The 23,560-nt window shown below is 34.0% G+C and overlaps 5 protein-coding genes, 1 long non-coding RNA gene and 1 pseudogene across 6 annotated transcripts; 5 read left to right on the top strand and 2 right to left on the bottom strand.

Annotated features, from left to right (window-relative positions):
• The first annotated feature begins 2,934 nt into the window (after positions 1-2,934).
• On the top strand, positions 2,935-5,858 carry LOC105637520 (aspartyl protease family protein At5g10770). The gene is made up of 2 exons (XM_012220997.3): positions 2,935-3,203; positions 4,376-5,858. Exons 1-2 carry the CDS (start codon positions 2,972-2,974, stop codon positions 5,623-5,625), a joined length of 1,482 nt encoding a protein of 493 aa, XP_012076387.1. The 5' UTR covers positions 2,935-2,971; the 3' UTR covers positions 5,626-5,858.
• Positions 5,859-7,442: 1,584 nt separating this feature from the next.
• On the top strand, positions 7,443-9,272 carry LOC105637518 (aspartyl protease family protein At5g10770). The gene is made up of 3 exons (XM_012220995.4): positions 7,443-7,685; positions 7,839-8,237; positions 8,310-9,272. Exons 1-3 carry the CDS (start codon positions 7,499-7,501, stop codon positions 9,119-9,121), a joined length of 1,398 nt encoding a protein of 465 aa, XP_012076385.1. The 5' UTR covers positions 7,443-7,498; the 3' UTR covers positions 9,122-9,272.
• Positions 9,273-11,133: 1,861 nt separating this feature from the next.
• On the top strand, positions 11,134-13,215 carry LOC105637519 (aspartyl protease family protein At5g10770). The gene is made up of 3 exons (XM_012220996.3): positions 11,134-11,356; positions 11,807-12,199; positions 12,272-13,215. Exons 1-3 carry the CDS (start codon positions 11,173-11,175, stop codon positions 13,087-13,089), a joined length of 1,395 nt encoding a protein of 464 aa, XP_012076386.2. The 5' UTR covers positions 11,134-11,172; the 3' UTR covers positions 13,090-13,215.
• A 34-nt stretch (positions 13,216-13,249) lies between these two features.
• Positions 13,250-14,280, top strand: LOC105638316 (aspartyl protease family protein At5g10770). Its single transcript, XM_089724927.1, has 2 exons — positions 13,250-13,270; positions 13,332-14,280. Exons 1-2 carry the CDS (start codon positions 13,250-13,252, stop codon positions 14,064-14,066), a joined length of 756 nt encoding a protein of 251 aa, XP_089581053.1. The 3' UTR covers positions 14,067-14,280.
• Positions 14,248-16,530, bottom strand: LOC105638315 (aspartyl protease family protein At5g10770-like; annotated as a pseudogene).
• Positions 16,531-17,332: 802 nt separating this feature from the next.
• Positions 17,333-19,617, bottom strand: LOC149493952 (uncharacterized). Its single transcript, XR_016322062.1, has 3 exons — positions 19,373-19,617; positions 18,478-18,543; positions 17,333-17,666 (listed from the first exon to the last, which is right to left on the bottom strand). It is a non-coding gene; the product is annotated as an uncharacterized LOC149493952 (long non-coding RNA).
• A 1,608-nt stretch (positions 19,618-21,225) lies between these two features.
• On the top strand, positions 21,226-23,302 carry LOC105637517 (aspartyl protease family protein At5g10770). The gene is made up of 3 exons (XM_012220993.4): positions 21,226-21,444; positions 21,900-22,292; positions 22,365-23,302. The coding sequence occupies exons 1-3, from the start codon at positions 21,258-21,260 to the stop codon at positions 23,174-23,176; spliced, it is 1,392 nt and encodes a 463-aa protein (XP_012076383.2). The 5' UTR covers positions 21,226-21,257; the 3' UTR covers positions 23,177-23,302.
• Positions 23,303-23,560: the final 258 nt, after the last annotated feature.

The following is a 23,560-nucleotide window of genomic DNA, read 5'->3' as shown; positions in this document are numbered from 1 at the left end:
TGGGACAAATGGGTCAATGAGTGGAAACGGTTGCAAGAGGAAGAAAAATTGGAGAGGCAGAAGTTAAGGGACGGTGAAGCCAGTGATGAAGAAGAGGAGTAAGAGGCCAAAGAAATTGAAGCTGAAGAGTAGTTGGATGTATCAGAGGTGGTTCTTTCTTTTGAATTTGGACAGGAGTAGCAGTTTTAGTTTTTACATATTCTCAGAACTCATACGCCCTTCATCTTAGCTCAATTCAACTTGGAAGCCCGAAAGTTGTGCAGATACACAAAAGGTTGGTGGATTAGTTATGACATTCCCTTTTTTCACTTCTTTATTTTTTCGTTTTTTTAAATGTAAGATAAGAGGAGAAATTTGTTATGAGATTTTGAATTTCTCGAGACATGTTACTGTATGGTATCAAAATGATGAATCTGAACATGGAATTTGGATTCAAAGATTGCTGCCATTGGAGCACTAAAATTGAAAATGGAATCTTCACTTAATGTGTGATGTCTGCTTCTTTACACAAAAAAACTTTTCTATTTAACTAAAATATCTTTAAAATATTCAAAATATCTTGTATTTTAATTACTTTATTAATTTTTATGCAAAAATCTTAAAGACTTATACTTTGAGTCTGAAATAATATAACATGATCGATTGATCAACCATGCAATAATTTTTTTAAACTGCAGTGTGATGTTGTGGATTCAAGTTCTAACAACCAACCATTTCACATCCTTTTCTTCTATCTCCTTTTTCCAACACCCAATCAAGTATAAAGATAATTGCACCAACCCATATGTTGGCAATAATGGTGAATTAGGGCTAAGGAGTGAAATGATTGGATTACTGGTTGGTATGAAAATGGAGAATTAACAATAAAGAAATTTGCAGGTGATTGGAATTTTTGCCTAACCCTTCCAAATTCAATCCATTCATGGTTATTTTTTATTTTATTTTAATGGCCACAGTATGCTAGTGTTGAAATTTAAAAAAAAAAAAAAAAAAAAAAAAGGTGTTAAAATGTGAAATGTTGAAAAGAAAATTATATTATAATTTGATGGGCCATTACCCATTAGCCCATCAATCCCTTTCTGTCTATGGGTTTCCAGCTTTCTTCCACTACCTGCTACAAGTTTTTTCTCATTACTATTTGCTGGCCCACAGCTAAGATTCCGTTCATGGGCCCCCTCTACAAGATTCCATTTCATTTTTTTATTTCCCATTAAATTATATGTTTGGCCTACAACTAAGCAAGATTCCAAACACGAATGATGATCAAACTTGATAGCCCTTATTTGCTTGCCTTCTTGTACATTGTTTTACTGGGTAATTAATGGCTAATTGGCTGCTAATTAAAAATTATTACATGTAACTATTATAGTTGACTGGGTTTGACCTTGTACCTGTGTGGTTAAGTTGTTTAATTTTAATAGTACTGTTAGGTAAAATTACCAAAAATTAAAAAAAGAAAAATATTACTGCCGTTGGATAAACCTTTTTACTTTATAATATTTTGTTTTCAATTTTTATATTCATAATAATTATATATGGATTTGCTTAAACGCACTTTCACTTGTACTGATATATTTGCCTTTTTGGGTGGTCTTTCGTGGACTTATTTATTTGTTTATTCACACTCGTGTTTTTGAGGCGGAATTAGAAAAATCATTTTGAAAGAGTCAAATCAAATTATTTAAATATTTTAGTGGGTTAAATATAATTTTTTTATATTTTGAAGGATCAAAATGTAATTTTTATATTGTTAATTGAGAATCTGAGATTTCCTATAAAAGAAGTGCTCCTTTTTCTTTATGTGTTTAAGAAACCAGAAAGAAAATTTTTATCAGCAAGTGGGCAGTTTTATAAAATTGATAAATTAGAGACAATGGACTTCCCACTAGGCTCTAGAAGTGTTTTGATGAATTAAGTTCGATCCTAATGTACCCATTAAGTACAAAGGAAGATTCAAAAGATCAAGCTTAAGATTAATTTAAGATAACACCTAATTTATTCCACTACTAATTATTTATGTTATTGTTAAAATATCAATTTCCTCTATGACCTAATGATTTTAACTGCTAATATCTAAAGGGTCTGTTTATTAAAATTAACTGTTTTGATAACTGTTATCTGTATCAGTAGTTTTTCATGAAATCTTAAAAGCTAAACGTTATATAGATTAATTTTTCATAAAACGCTACCTTAACATTTAAAATCTAGTTGAAACGCTATATTACCGAACACTGTAAACAACAGCGTTTAACTAGTCGAAACGCTAATTAAAAACTATTTAAAAAGTTGTTTCCCCAGCACAATTAGTTGATTGTTTTTATTTTCAACAGGGTTATTATTTCTCATAAAGAAAAAAAAGAAAGTAGTATAAAAAATGAAATTGCTTGCAAACTCTATCAACTAATAATTAAAACTTCATGAAGATTAGGGTATCCAGATCCAATCATTGTAAAAATAAATTAAATCAGAACCCTTTACTTCATTATTGCTTCCAATCCTTTTCAAGTTATTGATGCTTTCACACATAATTTAGTTTTGGACAATCATTTTAGCAACAATTTCCTAGACCATGGACCCAACTTTATATCAATCGCTCAAAATTAATATTTTTTTTTTAGTAATTACATAAATTTTAATTCAGTATATATTTTATACTAACAACGTATCAATTATTCATTTATCAATTATAGAAAAGAGAGCTGTTCCTTACGAATTTAACATATCTAATTATATTAATTTCATCAACACTGTTTGCTGCATGATTGCAATATAATTCACTTTGCTTTCGCTGATTCAAATATTTTATTTAGCAAATATATAAAATATCAGCAGAATGACATAGAAACAGAGGATAGTTTGTTAAAAGTGGGTGACGTGTAAGAATTGACAATTCATTGAATGTTCATTAACTTTTTCTATAAATGAAGTCTAAGAATAAGGTGAAAGTGCACTGAAAACACAATTTGCCATTATGGCCACTCTCTTTCTCACTTCTTCTCTCTCTCTCTCTCTCAGGTTTTTTCTCTGTCAATGGCTTCTCTTCGCATCGTTCAATCCCAAAGCCTTTGCCTTTGCGTCTGAAGGGGTAAGAAAAGTTTCAGAAGAGAACCTCAAAACTAATCTTTTTCATCAACAGCATACACATACTATTCAACTCAGCTCTCTTCTCCCATCTGCTTCTTGCAAACCTTCCACTTCTAAAGGTTAATTATTTCTATCCTTCGTCTTCTTCTTCTTCTTCTTCACTGTTGGTATTTCTTTAGGAACATTGATATATTTATATAAAAATAAATAAAATTACTGAACTAGACGATATTAATTTTGTTTTTCTAATTTTTTTTTTCTTTTTGAAATTGTCCTTTGTCTCCATGTATAGGGCAGTTTGTCTGTCCGTGAATCCAAGAGTCTAATTTGATGGCTACTGAAACATTATTTAAGTAGAATTAATTATTGAGCGGTAGGTTTACGTAAGAAAAATATAATTGGCATTTAAAAATTTATAATGATGGAAAATATTTATAATTCCTATTAAGAAAAAGGGTTTTGATTATATAAAATTTTGGTATATTGCAATTATTGGTAAAAAATTCTATTAAAAAAAAAAATTTAATGTCTTTATTCCTATTTATCAACTTAACTTTTAGCATGAAAAATGCTAAGTTGTCCGTATAACGTCAAACAAATTTAATTTGTGACGCACGCAATTTATTCCACTATTTTTTTTGTACTAAAACTTTCATTTTCTCCTTTAATAAGAGAATTATTTTTTAATCAATTGATTATATAAAAATTATTAACTTCTATCATGTGATTATTTTGTCCCCAAGAAAATTGAACAAATTGCCAACTTGGATAAGACAACCCTCCACCAACCGGTGGTTTTATACAGTGCAGTCACAGCTGCTTTTTGCAACTGTGTATACGATCTCTTTGGCTAACTTCTCCTTTTTTTTTTTTTTTTTTTTTTTTTTTTTTTGGTAATATTAGCTAATTTCTTATAGCACAGAAATATTACCTTTTTGTAAAACTATTGGCCTGAACCATAAAATTTACTTAATCTTATTGAAAGTTAGTTCTGGAAACATACCAACCGATATGATCATATACATTCATGAACATGTTGGAACTAGGATAACTTAGATTCGAACTAGCTCGATTGAGCTTTTATCGAACCAAATCTCGAGCAATGAATAGCTTTTAGGATAGCGATAGATTCACTGTCACTCACTTAATGGAAAATAAACCTTTCTATTGAGTTATTATTTTCCATCTGAAATCCAATATGCGTATTCTCCTTTTCGAATAATCTTTATTAGCAAGAGGTAATTACTAACATGAACTAATAAAATTAAGCTGATGTATATCTGGATTTCAGGAGCAGAGAACAAGGCATCGTTGAAAGTAGTCCACAAGCACGGGCCATGCTTTGAACTAAATCAAGAAAAATCAAGAATTCCTACTCACGAACAAATCCTCCAGAAAGATCAATCCAGAGTCAATTCAATTCATTCTAAATTGTCCAATTATAATAACGATCCGAAGGTGACCGATTCAACTACCCTTCCGGCCAAGGACGGCAGCACCGTCGGCTCCGGCAATTACATAGTCAGTGTGGGACTTGGCACTCCTGCAAAATACCTTTCGTTAATCTTTGATACTGGGAGCGACCTTACCTGGACCCAATGTCAGCCTTGTCTCAGATCTTGCTATCAACAAAAGGAACCCATTTTCGATCCTTCCTCTTCAACATCTTACTCCAATATTTCTTGTGGATCCACCCTCTGCAATTCTCTCGCTTCTGCAACAGGTAATACGGTTAGCTGCTCTTCAGCATGTATATATGGCATCCAATACGGCGACTCTTCTTTCTCTGTTGGATACTTCGGTAAAGAAAGACTCACTTTAACATCAAGCGATGTTTTTGAAAATTTCTATTTCGGTTGTGGCCAAAACAACCAAGGTCTCTTCGGTGGGTCTGCCGGGCTACTTGGTCTGGGCCGCGATAAACTCTCATTAGTCTCACAAACTGCAGAAAAATACAATAAGATCTTCTCCTATTGTCTTCCATCCTCCTCTAGCTCAACTGGATTCCTGACCTTCGGCGGCTCACCTTCCCAATCGGTTAAATACACTCCGTTAGCCACAGTATCCGGGGCTTCCTCCTTTTACGGTCTTGACTTCACTGGAATCAGCGTTGGAGGCCGGAAATTATCAATTTCCCAATCAGTCTTTTCAAATGCAGGAGCAATCATCGACTCAGGCACTGTAATCACTCGGTTGCCACCCGCGGCATATTCTGCTTTAAGGTCGACTTTCCGGCAACAGATGTCTAAGTATCCGACAGCGCCGGCGTTATCAATTCTTGACACGTGCTATGATTTTACCAACTATAAGACAATAAGCGTGCCAAAGATTGGGTTTTTCTTTAACGGTGGAACCGAGGTGGATATTGACGTGACTGGAGTATTTTACGTGAACAGACCATCACAAGTGTGCTTGGCCTTCGCCGGAAATAGTGACGCAACTGACGTGGCCATTTTTGGGAATGTCCAGCAACAGACACTTGAAGTGGTGTACGATGTTGCTGCCGGAAAGATCGGGTTCGCTGCGGGCGGCTGTAGCTGATGATTCACATAATAATTAATAAGATATATAACAAATGAATTGGATTATGATCAATAAAAAAATAGAAACTTGATTTGTGAACTAAATAGGGGGACCAAGTCATCTATAATTATAGTTTGTAATGGGTAAAGCAAAGCTTGCAAATTGTGTATACTAATGACTTTTCCTTATTATACAAAATCAATATATTGTAATCAACTTTTTATAATCTACAAGCAATTTCGGTTCATAAATTTCTTTGACGGCGATTTTCATTTTTATAACTACAAAGTGTAATCTTTAGCCTTTTCAGCTTAAAATTTCGGCATTCCTTCTTTTCTCTACGCTCAAAAGCACATTCATCGGCAAAAGAAAGTTCCTTTTTCATTCTCTGCTCATGGAAAAAGTGGTAGGACCCATATCACTGAATTTGAAGAGCAGTGACCCAGATTTTGCTAGGCATCTCAACCAAGATGAGAAACAGATTGCCCACTAAAATTTCCACTTTTCACACTCCTGACTGAGCGTTTGAGTCTTTGTCAATTTTGCAACTATCCCTTTCTTGGTTTGGTAGTTTTGGTTAAAGTTTACAACTTTATTTGTTGGATTAGCCACTTGTTACTTTACTAGTCTTGGTAGTTTGAAATGAAACATTGATTGGTAATTGTGCATAGTGGAAAGATCACGTGTGTGAACATGTATATCAGGTTGATGGGTTGCTGATAAAATTATTATGTTAATTGAAGGTATTCAGAAATTAAATTAGATTATATAATTTAAAGGAAATTGAAAAATTTAAGTTGTAAAATCACCCGATTACAAAACCGTGTGATTGAAAGACTTGTTGCATTTGCAGTCAAAGTTGCAATTTGCAAGCTGCGGACCACAGTCCTCCGTTTACATGGAACTAATCACGGCCGCTTCTCAGTGGAACCATTCGCGGCTTTTATTAGACTGTGGAAAATTAATTAAAATTCCATACGGCGTTGGGCCCTTCATGCAATAATCGACGTACGTCTTGGGCAGGGCACCCTTTTTTTTTCTCTATATTTCTATTGTTTAAATAATTTTTAATAAAATGTGACAGAAATAAATTACCTCACATTTTTAACATAATTAAATTTTTTTTATTTAGTGGGTAATAGGGCAAAATAAGATTTCAGCTACACAATAGAAGTAATTCTCATCAAATCCATGAAAATTCTTATAAAAAATTATAAACCGGACTCTTTGCATAAGTGAAAAAATCAATTGGAGAGTGCCTGATTGGTTTCTCTTATAATTTTAGTGGCAAAATAGAAAATTATAAGGCTAATTTAATTCAATCAAAATATATTTTATTATACCTTAAGTGATATAATTGCTTCTTTAATTATTATATAAAAATTTTAATAAAAATGAATTATAAAATTTATAATTGAATATATGGACTTAATAAAAACGAAATAATTTTGCACAGTCCACTCATAAGTCAATTGTATAGGGAAGTCAACTTCACCTTTAATAACCTTTATAGAATGGAGTACAATTTTTCCAAAATTGCTATAATCCCTTTTTTTTATATTAAAATGAAATTGCATTTAATTGATGAAAATTACGGGTTTATAGCTACGCTTGTGGACTAAATCTATGGCAGTAAAAATTTTTAAAAAGTGTTTTGATTTTATTTTTTTTTATTATATTATTAAAAATACCCTTATTTTAATAAAAAATTTCATTTTGGTTAATTTAGTACACGAGTAGAGCCATCGTACCTGTATTTTAAATTTTCCCTTTAATTGTTAGCTGGAAGCACTAATGAGTGGAATCTCTAGTCCTTGCTTATAAATCGGAACTGTCAACGATAAGCAGGAGTCCATAACTAAGAAAGTAGAGAAAGAAGATCGGTCCATATATGGCTACTTCATTCTCTCATAGCCATTGCTACTTCCTCTGTGCTTCTCTTCTTTGTCTATTCCTTTTCTTCTCCTTAGAAAAAGAAGCCCATGCTCTTCAAGCAAGAAAGATTTCTCATCAACTTACTCATACCATTGAAGTCAGCAACTTGTTTCCATCAACTGCTTGCAAACACTCCACCAAAGGTGGTTTCATTAAATCTTTTTCAACTCTCAACCTTTTCTGTGTTAGAACTTGGAACGAAAAACGACACACTAATTGCTCGATGAAATAAACTTTAAAATTGATTTTTATATTGTGACAGAATCTAACTCTCATCGTTATCTATTATTTTACAGTTGCCGAAAATAGTGCCACCCTGAAGGTAGTTCACAGGCGCGGTTCATGCAACCATCTTAATCAAGACAATGCAAATTCTCCAAATGTCTCGGAGATTTTGCTTGAAGATCAATCTCGGGTCGATTCAATCCACGCAAGAATTTCCAAGACCTCCGGCAACTTGGAGGAGACAAAGGCAACTAGACTTCCGGCGAAGATAGGTGCCTCTCTTGGCACAAGTAATTACATTGTTACCATAGGACTTGGCACCCCAAAAAAGGATCTTCCGGTCGTGTTCGACACTGGAAGCGACCTCACTTGGACAAGGTGCAAGCCACAAGTCGATACTTTCGATCCGACCAAGTCCGCTTCCTATGCCAATATTTCTTGCCGCAGTCAGCTTTGCACTTCCACTGGAGGTATTTGAATTCATTTCTCACTTTATTTTGGAAAAATTAAAAGATTAATATTGTACAAATTAATAATATCAGGCGGCCGTTCGATATGTTCCTCCTCAACATGTGCGTATGGTGTACAATACGGCGACGGATCTTACTCTGCTGGATTTTTGGGCCAAGACAAGCTAACTCTTGGTAAGAAGGATTCATATGACAAATTTTATTTCGGTTGTGGTCAGGATATTGAAGGCCTGTTCGGAAAAGCTGACGGTTTGCTTGGCCTCGGCCGAGATAAGTTATCAATCGTCTCACAAACCGCTTCAAAATACAAAAAACTGTTTTCCTATTGTCTTCCAACGGCTAGCTCAACTGGTTATCTCTCTTTCGGCGCTTCTCAATCAAAATCTGCTAAATTTGTCCCTCTATTAACGACTTCCTCCGACTTTTATTATCTGAGTCTCACCGGAATAACAGTTGGTGGCCAAAAACTGTCAATTCCAACGTCAGTGTTTTCAACTGCCGGCACAATAATTGATTCGGGCACCGTGATCACCCGGCTACCACCTGCAGCTTACTCTGCTCTGCGATCGGCATTCAAAAAAAAGATGGCTAAATATCCAGTGGCTGCCCCACTGTCAATACTGGACACTTGCTTTGATTTTAGCAAGACACAAACGATCACTTTTCCTAAGATTGTGTTGTCGTTTAGCGGAACGACAGATGTGGAAGTTGACAAAACGGGAACATTCTTTGCCACGGGGGTGGATCAGGCGTGCTTGGCTTTTGCTGCGAATGGTGATGCAGGAGACAAAGCCATTTTAGGGAATACGCAGCAACGAACTTATGAGGTGATTTATGATATCAATGGAGGAAAGATTGGGTTTTCTCCTGCTGGTTGCAGTTAGCTTTAATTTGATCTATAGGAAAATAAATAAAGCTGTCCATAGGGAGATAGAGTGCTGTACTTTTAAATTTTTAAGGAAGTAACGTGTAACCTTTTTCTTTGTTCATATATGGATTTTCTTATTATATTATATAATTCCAATTATTATCTTATTTCTTGTCTATGATTTTAACACTTCATTTCTTATTAAATATCAAATTATACGCAATTATTAAAGATAAAATTGATTTGCCTATACAGATTAATGATTTCATTCATAGACCAAGTAAAAATTTTTATTAAAATAATAATATTTCTAATCATGTATTAAAAGAAAATAAAATAATAACTATTTTTAAAAAATGAAATTAGATAACATCATGACCGGTCTAAGAAGTATACAAAAGCAAAATAGTGTGTGTTTTATGTGCTCAGACACAGTCCTCGTGTCCCTTCATAAATGCAACCATATGGACAGTGCTTGACCGGGCTTCGGCAGCCTCTCAAACCGGAATAGGTCAAATCACATTAAATGTATCTAAAACATTTAAATTAATTTATATTTTAAAATAAAATAATTACTAAAAACAATTTATATTTTAATATAAAAATAATATTTTTTTTTAGAAACTGTCTTAACATTCTTTAGTCACGTACTAAGTTACATTATTTTTATTTGACGTCTAATGCCATTTTATTAAAAAATAAAAGCACATATCATGATATATTATTTCTTTTCTTCTATTCTTTTCCTTGATTATTTTGTTGCTGCCATTAACCACAAAGACAATTCTTGCCATTAAATAAATGAAAAACTTTTGTGACCGGAGATTTGAAACTGAATTTTACTAATTTATATATTTTATAAAAAATAAAAGAATTCAATTAAATCATATTTGATTAATATTTAGCGATGTCAATTAATTATTAAGTAATATGATTTAATAAAAAAAATTAACTAAAAAAATCAGTATGAGATTGGATCTTTCATTTTCCTCCATTGCCAATTAAAATAATTGTTATGTTATTTAATCAAATATTTTTATGTTGATTATATTTTATTAGAAAAGTAATTAAAGAACTACTTTTAAGAATTTTTTGTTAATTTTTTTTTTTTTTTTGAGAATGAGGTTAAAAAATAAATTAAATGTGAATATATCAATAAACAACTTACTTTTGCAATTATTCTGAAATTATACACACTTAAATTTATTTAAATTTAAATAAGCTGAATGCAGCTCAACGAGTCCAAGTCGTCTATGAGTATAATATCATTATTTAAATACTAAAAGACTGCGGACCAAAAAGTCCTCCGTTTACAACAACTAATCACGGGCCCAATGGAAATATTTAGTGGCTGGACTCCATTTCCATTGACCTGCAACCATTCACGGCTTTTCCGCCGGGGGAAAATTTAAGATTCTATTTTTGTTGTTTTTTTTTTTTTTTTTTTTGTAAATTAGATTCTATTTTTTATTATTTATAAAATAATGAAAAAATAAATTTTTTAGATATCAATTAGGATAATAATTAAATAGATTTTTTTTAAAATTCCGTACCACAATAATTCATATAATTTTGCCCAAAAAATGTTTCATAAAACAAAGAATTTTTCATTTAAAAATATAAACAATTACTCTAACCCCTTGTTTAGAATAAATGAATTCGTTTATATGAGAAAACTCCTCATTCTCCTAACCTTTTAAAATTATTAGGCTAAAAGTATTTCAGAAATAAAAGCAAATGAATTTCAATTTTTGAATTTATTACAAATATGAAAAACTCATTTACAATTGAATTTTATCTAGAAAATTAGAGTAATTTCTAATTTAAATTACATAAGGGATAGAATGAGAATTGATTTTGGACTTTTGTAAGATTGATATGTTCTTGTCTGGAAATTAAATGGTTAATTGAGTTGATTAGAAATAGGAAACTTCCCACATAGGTGACTATATCATTTTCCTTAGTCCTTGGAAAATTAAAATGAAATGACAAGCATCTCTAGTTGCTTATAAATAGGAACATGATCAACAATATAATATAAGCAGGAGAGAAAGAAGATTTGTCCATATGGCTACTTCATTCTCTCATAGCTACTTCCTCATTGCTTCTCTTTTTTATCTATTCCTTTTCTCCTTCTTCTTAGAAAAGAATGCTCATGCCTTTCAAGAAAAAAAACTTTTTCATCAACATACTCATACCATTCAAGTCAGCAACCTGCTTCCATCCACTGCTTGCAAACACTCTCCCAAAGGTAGTTTGATTATATGTTTTTTCAATTCCAAAATACAAATTAATACTAATATATATTCAATTGCAATTACGTGATAATAATCGATTAAGGTGCTCTAATTGCACTTATTTTGGATAAGAAATTTCTTGCATACATTTCGTATATGGGTGATCTCATACATCAAGTCAATTAAAAAAGGTTTTCTTTAAAAAAAAAATATTACTATTTTATTTTTTTTTTTTTCCTATTGTATGATCAGAAAAATATCTCTATTCGAATCAAGACAATGATCGTAATTAGTTTAATATATATATGAGCTCAAACGCGACGCCTTATTTGGACTGGATAAAACCAATTTGAGCGGACATGAACCACAATCCAACTGTTCAACTCTGTATACTTTATGTTTAATTAATTAATAATTATTGTAAAGACTAAGTCTAACTATCATATACCGTCGTTCTTGTTTAGTTGCCGAAAATAGTGCCACCCTGAAGGTAGTTCACAGGCGTGGTTCATGCATCCATCTTAATCAAGACAATGCAAATTCTCCAAATGGCTCGGAGATTTTACATGAAGATCAATCTCGGGTCAATTCAATCCACTCAAGAATTTCCGGCAACTTGGAGGAGACCAAAGCAACTTCACTTCCAGCAAAGATAGGCGCTTCACTTGGCACAGCCAATTTCATTGTTACCGTTGGACTTGGCACTCCAACAAAGGATCTACAGCTCATATTCGACACTGGAAGCGACCTCACTTGGGCTAGATGTCAGCCAAACGGCGATACTTTCGACCCCACCCAGTCCACTTCCTATGCCAACGTTCCTTGCAGCTCTCCACTTTGCTCTTCTTCCACTGGAGGTATAATTTCTTCTGATAGGTTTCTCACTTTGTTTTATAATAAAAATTAAAGGAGATTAATGTTAATATCAGGAGCCCTTTTAAGATGTTCTTCCTCATCATCAACATGTGTGTATGGCTTACAATACGGGGACGGGTCTATCTCTACTGGACTTCTGGGCCAAGAAAGGCTAAGTTTAGGGACAACCGATGCATTCGACAATTTTTACTTCGGTTGTGCTCGGAATATTCAAGGCACATTCCAAAACGTTGACGGTTTGCTTGGCCTCGGCCGAGGAAAGTTATCTGTCGTCTCACAAACAGCTTCAAATTATAACAAACTCTTTTCCTATTGCCTTCCATCGGATAGCTCTACTGGGTTTCTCTCCTTGGGCGCTTCTCAATCAAATTCTGCTAAATTTGTCCCTCTATCATCAACTTCCTCTGACTTTTATTTTCTGGATCTCACTGGAATAACTGTTGGTGGTCGGAAACTGTCAATTCCGAATTCAGTGTTTTCCACTTCCGGGACTATCATTGATTCCGGCACTGTGATCACGCGGCTGCCACCTGCAGCTTACTCTGCTCTACAATCGGCATTCCAAGAACTGATGTCCCAATATCCAAAGGCTCAGCCACTGTCAATACTGGATACTTGTTATGATTTTAGTAACTTTCAAACGGTTAATGTGCCTAAGATTGTATTGTCGTTTAATGGAGCGACGGATGTGGAAGTTGCCCAATCTGGAATTTTCTTCGGTAATGGGGCGGCGCAGGTGTGCTTGGCTTTTGCTCCGAACAGTGATCCGAGAGACAAGGCTATTTTCGGGAATAAGCAGCAACTAACTTACGAGGTGATTTATGATGTTAGTGGAGGGAAGGTTGGGTTTGCTGCTGCTGGTTGTAGTTGATTAATTAATCTAATCAAGGTTTTGTGTTCTAAATGCTAGTTAAGTAAGCAGTGACATGTCGTTTGGTTGTATTGATTTGAGGATTAATAATAAAAGCTCATGAAATCCCCTGTTGGTTTAGTATTATTTCGATTTTACACTTTTTAATCCTGTGAAGGCTATGTTTGATCCGCTGAGCTCTGTAACGCGAGCTTGCAACTCTTGTGAGGGCTTTAAAGTGGTGGAACGTTGTTTAAAATTAGTTGGGCCAGCTCATAAAATCAGACACGTTCAACGAGTACGTGTTTGGTTGCGGTCAAAGCAACGCTGGCCGCCTGGGTCGAGCAGCTGGTTTGCTTGGACTTGGCCGGAGCCAATTATCTTTTGCATTCCAAACTGCTAGGAAATATAAAAAGCTCTTCTCTTACTGCATACCACCTACATCGAGCTCGACCGGTCACCTCAGTTTCGGGGGCAATATAGGAAAGACAATGAAATTCACTCCAATGTCCCCAGATTTTCAAAGCACGCCTTATTATGGCATCGACATCACTGGAATAAGCGTCGGTGGAGACAAACTAGCCGTTTCTGCTTCAGTTTATCAAACGGCCGGACCTATCATTGACTCCGGAACAGTAATTACTCGATTGCCGCCAACAGTATACTCTGCACTGAGCTCCAAGTTTCAAGAAATGATGACAGACTATCCGATGACCGACGGATTTTCCATTTTGGACACGTGTTATGACTTCAGCGATTTTGACACGGTAACAGTACCGAAGATCAGTGTTTTCTTTAAAGGAGGAGTAGAGGTGGATATATATGTGACGGGGATTTTAATCGTGGTGGACGGGATTGAGAAGGTGTGTCTGGCTTTTGCACCCAATCAGAAGGACAGTGAGTTCGCCATTTTTGGAAATACTCAGCAACAGACGTATGAGGTTGTACATGATCTTGCAAAGGAAAGAGTTGGGTTTGCTCCAGCTGCTTGTAGCTAATTAGCTTGGTAACAATATATGGTGATTACAAGTACTTAAATTTACCAGGAGAGTTTAAATATAACGGAGTAATTGGACAATATAGTAGGTAATTAAGAGTGTGGAGCTGCATAAGAAAATAAGTTTGTAAGATGTGGAGAAATGATAATCCCACATATAGTTGAAAGACAATTGCAGAAAATAAGTATGAATCAAACTTGAAAATTATCCCAAAGAGTGGATACATTTTATTTAAGATAATCATACATTTCGAAATAATAAAATGCAGAGAAGCTGATTGAGATGATTTGATGGGTAGCTAATTAGCTATATATATGAGCAACCGCGTCCGAATGCCATCCTTGTATTATTGATATCGAAGAAAATATTTAGAGCCCTGTGTTCGTTTATTACCAATAATGATCGTGTCATCTTCCTTGACATTTCTTGCAAAAGCCAAGCAAACCTGAGAATCGTTTTTGTCTCTGAATGTAACAGCAGATGGCTCCAAAGGCACATTCAAACCTTCAAATTGCAGCACCATGTTTGGTGGTGTCCAATTAGTATGGCTAACGAGATTATAGCATATATCCAACAATGAAGAAAACGGAGGAGCTCTTGGGTACTGTGACATCAACCCCTGAAATGCAGAGCTAAGACTCGAATATAGAGAAGGTGGTAGGCGTGTGATTACAGTTCCTGAGTCTATAACGGCGTTCAAAGATGAAGACATAGGTAACCTTTGTTGGCCAATTGTTATGGCGGTGAGTGTTACGGAGTAACTAGTAAGTGTAGATTTGTCAGTTTTGGCAGGTACTATTGATATCATTTTATTCTTGTCAGGTTGGCAAGTTTCAACGGCTTGGACTCCAAACACAATATACCCAGTAGAGCTTTCGGTTGCTGGAAGACAGTAGCAAAACAAACTAAAATAGCTTGAATCAGTTTGCGCCATTAAAGATAACTGTCCTGGCCCAACTCCTAGTAACCCATTTGCCCCACCAAAATTTCCTTTTATTTCCTGAGCACAGCCAAAAACGAAGTTAGGATATGGATTTGATGTTATAGTGAGAGTGTCATTTGCATAATACCCAGTTGAATAGGTTCCATCGGCATAATCCGCTCTGTAGTTGCAAGGATTGCAAGAAACATTTGAAGAAGTAGAAGATGAAGAAGGGTCAAAAAATGGGACTTGGTTATTATTGCAATTAATCCAAGTTGTATCACTTCCTGTGTCAAAAATTAAGGTAAAATCAATTTTAGGAGTGCCAAAACCAACTGTCGTCAAAACGTTGTCATCTCCGTTTAAAGTTAGAGGCAAACGGATCCCTTCCCCATATTTATTTACCACTTCAATGGATTTCAATGAACGAAATCTATGGTTGTCTTGCAGAAGAATTTTTTGAGAATTGGGTTCAGATTTCTCTTGGCAGTTCAGACCTTGACATTGCCCTTTGGAACCTGCAAAACATACAATTGATGAGTGAGGATTGGAATTTGGATATATAATATCAATATCACCTACTTCTATGCTTATACTATATTTTGGTGTATATTGACGAACGAAGATGAATTGAACCTCTTATATATAAATATAGTAAGCCTGTTTTGTTTGGAAAAATAAATATTAAACTCCATTTTAACTCATAAACTTATAACTTCTGAAACAACTTATATATTATTGAATCAAATTTTATCCGGGATTAATCTTGCGTTCTTAACCTTTACAGGCCTCTTACTATCTCAACCAATACATTATTGAATTGCCTAAACTAAGTCTATGGCCAAACAAATGAAAATAAATTTTTTTATTAAAACATGATATTTCTATTATACATGAAAAAAAATGATAAAGTATAAATAGTTTTAAAAAATTATTATTTTTATTGGTTTGATTCATGAGTGGATGATGAACTCAGTTTAGACAAGTATAATAAAAAAAAAATAAAACAAGAACAAATTTGAAAATTTTTATTTTCATTAATTTGATCAATAGATAGGTAACCGACACGCATAGTTGTGCATGTTAACAAATTATTAATTTGAAGAAATTATAAATGTATTTCAGTTCATAAGCAAGGTTCATCCTTAGAAATAGTGCACAAAGACGGTCCATGCAATGAAAAGATGAAGGATGATTTCAAAACAGAAATATCTGCCTCTCATTACCAGGAAATGCTTCTTCAAGACCAGTTACGAGTGGATACAATTCATGCTAGGTTTACCAGAAGAAACAACTCCGGCCAGTTTGACGAGATGCAGGCTAAACTACCGCTTCAGTCCGGTGTTGCAATCGGCACCGTAAATTACTTTGTCACTGTGTCCCTTGGAACGCCACAAAAGGATCTCTCTCTCATTTTCGATACTGGTAGTGACATTACTTGGACTCAATGCGAGCCATGTGTTGTCTCTTGCTATCAACAAGGACAGCCAATTTTTTATCCAAGGAAGTCTTCCTCATACGAGAATGTTTCCTGTTCTTCATCGTATTGTAATTTAATCACTAACTCTGGTAATTAATTGTTAAAAAACCCTTTTTTTGTTTAAGAAAAGAATCCATATGGATAGATAGACATGAGATTTTAAATGAAATAAATATATTCTGGGTGGCTGCAAGTGGCAATGAAGGCCGTATTGGGTCGAGGAAGATGTGAAAATATGAGTTTTAGGTATTTTAGAGGAAAGAGATTAATAATAATGTCAATGAAAACTTATAAAGGATAATTTCGTCTTTTCTACTCAAAATTAACGGAAAAAGTGTTTTTTTTTTTTTTATGGAAGGACCAATTAATATGACGGAAATAAACCTCAAAGACATTATAAATACTTGTATAAATGTCGAGGATTACTTAATAATTATGGCAAATCTCAGGGACGAAATAATTATTTTTTCAAAGGATAATTTCATCTTTTCTTCTTAAAATTAACAGAAAAAATGTATTTTTTTGACGGAAGGATCAATTAATATGACGATAGCAAATCTCAGGGACGTTATAAATATATGTATAAATGTCGAAGGCTACTTAAATAATTATGGCAGACCTCAAGAACAAAATAATAATTTTCGCTTTTTATTTGACGTCTAATGCCATTTTATTAAAAAAATAAAAGCACATATAATGATATATTATTTCTTTTGCTTGATTATTTTTGTCACGACCCGTTTCCGTGGGCCGGACCGGCACTAGGGCCCAGGTAAGCTTAAGGCCCCCGAGGCCCGTAGTAAGCCTAAATTATTCAATCTGTCTACATGATTCTCCTAATTTCAACAAAACAGTAAGCCCATATGACTTAAGATATAAGTTTTATAAAATTTTCAAACATCTGGCCCAATATCAAATAATACATAAAATTTAACCAGGGCCTATTCACAATAACTCATAATTACAATAAGGGCTTACTAGTTTACCTACAGTTAATTGCACAATAATTAATTTATAGCGTAGTGCTAACAATAAAGCCCAATTTAAATAGACAGCCCTATAACTGCAGAGTCCAAAAAAAATCTGATAAAAAAATAATTTATACATTCAAAATTAAATATCAAGAATATAAAGTTTACATTTATAACTCTGCGGAGAAGATTGCAGAGCTTCAGTCGGATCAACTGCTTCCTAGTACCTGGGAGGTTTGGAGAGAAGGGGGTGAGTTTTGCAACTCAGTGAATAATAATAAATAATACACACCACATACAGTCAAGCAAAATGCACCCTAGTATACTGAATGAATACACAACATATGACATTACATCAGCACCCACAAACAATATCACCTTCAAATAATCACATCACGTGGAAATTAGTCAGTGGAGTCACCGAACCCCCGATGAGCCGTCCTCTCACATGGCTCATCCTCTCACATGTGCACCAGGGAGCCGATCCCCCATACTGGCCGACCGGTCTAATCCTCACTTGACCAGCCCTCTTATTGTTTTTCCATTCTCTCTTTTCTTTTTCATACCAATAGGAGGTAACCCGGTCGTCTCCATCAAATCTAGATCATCAGACGCTCACAACAGGAGGCCACCCTGCGGGCTGCGATCAAATCTAGATTATCAGGTGCGCCCAATAAAGAAACCAACCTGTGGTTTTCCATATCACACAGATCATAGCAGTAGGTGCACACGGGGGCGCCGATCTCCCATTTACCAGGCTAACAGTAATCATATTGGATCCATATAACGGTACGGTCTCACAGTCCCATGGTGACCCACTTCATCCTAATTCCACACAAACAAATCACAATATATGCACAACACAATTATTCAAACAATTCTTTCAATGTACTGCACCAAATACATCAAAATATACAATTATGCAACATAAAATAAATATGAGCTTTAATATAAAAATATATATATGTATATATATAAGGTTTGTAAAAAAAATGCTATGCAAATGCATGTTGATATGCATTATTTATTATTACTCACAGTGGTGGAAAGCGAAATTCTAGCTTTGATTCTGTCCTGGAGGAGCACTAGATGGACCCGAGCGATCTAAGAAATTTAAAGAATGACACCAGAAAATAATTATATCAGATAAAATATTTATTTACCTTTAATAATTTTTATTTCCTATTCTTACTTTTTATACTTAATTATTCTCTATATTAAATTTCTTTTCTGACATAACTTTTATTCTTATTATTCTTATTATTATTATTTTATTTTATTTTATTTTATTTTATCTAACTCTATTTTATTTATTTTCTTCTACCGAAATTTATTTTATTTTTATACCAAATTTATTTTTATTTTTCTACCTAAATTTCGGCAGCATCTCCCTTAAAAATTGGACTATCTACCTATTAAAATATCAACAATTTCACAAATATTCAATCCATACGGCCCATCCGTCGGGCAATTAATCAAACAACATTTTCCCATCCTCCTCCAATCTCAACATCACCACACAATCCAAATTATACATTACAATAACATTATATTTAAACTACTTTAATTAAATCAATACTAAAATTAGAAAACTGTTAACTACTCACAATTATCAAATTAAATTAACCAAATTACTTAACTACAAATAATAAAATTAATTTAATTAACTAGCATTACTAACATTAACTTAACTAAACTAATTGACTACAAGTAATAAAATTAATTTCATTAACTAATATTACTAAATTAATTAACTTCAAATAATAAAATTAATTTAATTAACTAATATTACTAACATTAACTAAATCGACTAAAATTATTAAAATTAAACTAACTAAACTAAATCAATTAACTAAATAAATTCAAGAACACTAACTTAACTAAATAAATTACCTACAAACAATTAATTTCATTCACTAAAACTAAATTATACCTCATATATTGTTGCCGGAATTCGATTAACCGGAAATGGGGCTGGTGGCCGGAGGTCGACTGGCGGTGTGGAGAGAGGCGGCGAGGGCTGGGTGGCGTGCAGTGGATCTGCTGTCTCTCGCCAGTCACATAGAGATAGACGCAGGGAAGAAGAAAAGAAAAGAAAAGAAAAGAAAAGAAAGAAGAAAAGGAAGAAAGGAGGAGGTGGTGGTGGTGCGGTGGTTGGCTGGAGGTGGCGCAGAAATGGTGGGTGAGAAATGAAGGTGCAGCGTTGGATATATAAAAAGAAAAGAATTTTCTAGATGCTTTGGGTCGAACCGGTTCGGTTCGATTCGATTCGGCCCAAATCATCGATTTTTAACTGGTTTTCAGCTTTTTCAATCGGTTTTCGATCCGGTTTCTCACAGTATTCGCACTAAAATATTAATATTAATTTACAGGCTGTCGGTTCATTAAATTTAATTGGAAAATTTTTGAAAATAAAAATTCGGGTTGTTTCAATTTTGTTGCTGCCATTAACCACAAAGACAATTCTTGCCATTAAATAAATGAAAAATTTTGTGACCGGAGATTTGAAACTGAATTTTACTAATTTATATATTTTATAGAAAATAAAAGAATTCAATTAAACCATATTTAATTAATATTTAGCGATATTGATTAATTATTAAGTAATGTGATTTAACAAAAAAATTAACTAAAAAAATCAGTATGAGGTTAGATCTTTCATTTTCCTTCATTGCCAATTAAAATAAATTGTTATGTTATTTACTCAAATATTTTTATGTTGATTATATTTTATTAGAAAAGTAATTAAAGAACTACTTTTAAGAATTTTTTGTTAATTATTTTTTATTTTTTTGAGAATGAGATTAAAAAATAAATTAAATGTGAATATATCAATAAACAATTACTCTAACTTCTTGTTTAAGCAGAATGCAGCTCAATGGGTCCAAGTCATTATTTAAAAACTATAAGTCGGCGGATTATTTAAAAACTAAAAGTCTGCGGACCAAAAAGTCCGCCGTTTACAACAAGTAATCACGGGCCCAATGGAAAAATTTAGTGGCTGGACTCCATTTCCAGTGACCTGCAACCATTCACGACTTTTCCGCCGGTGGAAAATTTAAGATTCTATTTTTGTTTTTTGTTTTTTTGTTTTTGTAAGTTAGATTCCAGTTATTTATTTATTTATAAAATAATGAAAAAATAAATTTTTTACATATCACTTAGGATAATAATTAAATAGATTTTTTTTTATATTCCGTACCACAATAATTCGTATAATTTTGCCCAAAAAATGTTCCATAAAATAAAGAATTTTTCATTTAATATAAACAATTACTCTAACTTCTTGTTCAGAATAAATGAATTCATTTATAAATCTAAATTTGTATTTAGTTTTAAAAAATAAATATTTAAATTCTATAAAAAAAAAAGTGAAATTTTTAAATGAATTCCACAAACTTAAACAATCTAAAACTTTATGACAAAACTCCTCGTTCTCCTAACCTTTTAAAATTATTATGCCAAAAGTATTTTAGAAATAAAAGCAAATGAATTTCAATTTTTGAATTTATTACAAATATGAAAAATTCATTTACAATTGAATTTTATTTAGAAAATTAGAGTAATTTCTAATTTAAATTAAATAAGGGATATAATGAGAATTTATTTTGGAATTTTGTAAAATTGACATGTTCTTGTCTGGAAATTAAATGGTTAATTGAGTTGATTAGGAATAGGAAACTTCCCACATAGGTGACTATATCATTTTCCTTAGTCCTTGGAAAATTAAAATGAAATGACAGGCATCTCTAGTTGCTTATAAATAGGAACATGATCAACAATATAATATAAGCAGGAAAGAAAGAAGATTTGTCCATATGGCTACTTCATTCTCTCATAGCTATTTCCTCATTGCTTCTCTTTTTTATCTATTCCTTTTCTCCTTCTTCTTAGAAAAGAATGCTCATGCCTTTCAAGGAAAAAAACTTCTTCATCAACATACTCATACCATTCAAGTCAGCAGCCTGCTTCCATCCACTGCTTGCAAACACTCTCCCAAAGGAGGTTTGATTATATGTTCTTTTAATTCCAAAATACAAATTAATACTAATATATATTCAATCGCTATTATGTGATAATAGTCAATTAAGGTGCTCTAATTGCACTTATTTTGGATAAGAAATGTCTTGCCTATATTTAGTGTATGGGTGATCTCATACATCAAGTCAATCAAAAAAGGTTTTCTTTTAAAAAAAAAAATATTATAATTCTATCTTTTTCTCCTGTTGTATGATTAGAAAAATATCTTTGTTTAAATTGAAAGTGATCATAATTAGTTTAGTATACATATGAGCTCAAACGCAGACAGCAGCTACGACTTATCTGGACAGGATAAAACCAATTTGAGTGGACATGAAAACCACAATCCAACTATCCAACGTGGTATTCTTTATGTTTAATTAATTAATAATTATTGTAAAGACTAAGTCTAACTATCATATACCGTTGTTCTTGTTTAGTTGCCGAAAATAGTGCCACCCTGAAGGTAGTTCACAAGCGTGGTTCATGCGTCCATCTTAATCAAGACAATGCAAATTCTCCAAATGTCTCGGAGATTTTACATGAAGATCAATCTCGGGTCGATTCAATCCACTCAAGAATTTCCGGCAACTTGGAGGAGACCAAAGCAACTTCACTTCCAGCAAAGATAGGCACCTCACTTGGCGTAGGCGATTTCATTGTTACCGTTGGACTTGGCACTCCAACAAAGGATCTCCAGCTCGTATTCGACACTGGAAGCGACCTCACTTGGGCTAGATGTAGGCCAAACGTCGATACTTTCGACCCCACCAAGTCCACTTCCTATGCCAACGTTCCTTGCAGCTCTCCACTTTGCTCTTCTTCCACTGGAGGTATAATTTCTTCTGATAGGTTTCTCACTTTATTTTATAATAAAAATTAAAGGAGATTAATGTTGATATCAGGAGCCATTTTAAGATGTTCTTCATCATCATCAACATGTGAGTATGGCTTAGGATACTTGGACGGGTCTATCTCTACTGGACTTCTGGGCCAAGAAAGGCTAAGTTTAGGGACAACCGATGCATTCGACAATTTTTACTTCGGTTGTGCTCAGAATAGTCAAGGCACATTCCATAACATTGACGGTTTGCTTGGCCTCGGCCCAGGAAAGTTATCTGTCGTCTCACAGACCGCTTCAAATTATAACAAACTCTTTTCCTATTGTCTTCCTTCGGATAGCTCTACTGGGTTTCTCTCCTTGGGAGCTTCTCAATCAAATTCTGCTAAATTTGTCCCTCTATCATCAACCGACTTTTATTATCTGGATCTCACTGGAATAACTGTTGGTGGCCAGAAACTGTCAATTCCGAATTCAGTGTTTTCAACTTCCGGCACTTTCATTGATTCGGGCACCGTGATCACCCGGCTGCCACCTGCAGCTTACTCTGCTCTACAATCGGCATTCCAAGAACTGATGTCCCAATATCCAAAGGCTCAGCCACTGCCAACACTGGATACTTGTTATGATTTTAGTAACTTTCAAACGGTTAACGTGCCTAAGATTGTATTGTCGTTTAGTGGAGCGACGGATGTGGAAGTTGCCCAATCTGGAATTTTCTTGAGTAATGGGGCGGCGCAGGTGTGCTTGGCTTTTGCTCCGAACAGCGATCCCAGACAGAAGGCTATTTTCGGGAATAAGCAGCAACTAACTTACGAGGTGATTTATGATGTTAGCGGAGGGAAGGTTGGGTTTGCTGCTGGTGGTTGTAGTTGATAAATTAATCTAATCAAGGTTTTGTGTTCTAAATGCTAGTTAAGTAAGCAGTGACATGTCGTTTGGTTGTATGGATCTGAGGATTAATAATAAAGGCTCATAAAATCCCTCGTTTGTTTAGTATTATTTCGATTTTACACTTTTTAATCCTGTGAAGGCCATGTCTGACCCGCTGAGCTTTGCAACGCGAGCTTGCAACTCTTGTGAGGGCTTTAAAGTGGCGGAACGTTGTTTGAAATTACTTAGGCCGAGCCTATGTTGGCTATTTGCTGTGGTCCTAGCGAAGGCTTGGGTCACTCTACTCCTGCATAAGGGGCCGCTGCGTTAGGATGGTTTGGCAGTGGATGGATAACAGGCTGGTGCCAATTCGGCCCATCATGGCTT

The sequence above is a fragment of the Jatropha curcas genome, chromosome 8, assembly GCF_041381405.1.
Source record: "Jatropha curcas cultivar XTBG-Jc1 chromosome 8, XTBG_Jcur_1.0, whole genome shotgun sequence".
NCBI classification, from domain to species: domain Eukaryota; kingdom Viridiplantae; phylum Streptophyta; class Magnoliopsida; order Malpighiales; family Euphorbiaceae; genus Jatropha; species Jatropha curcas.
This window is presented reverse-complemented; position numbering and strand designations above follow the sequence as displayed.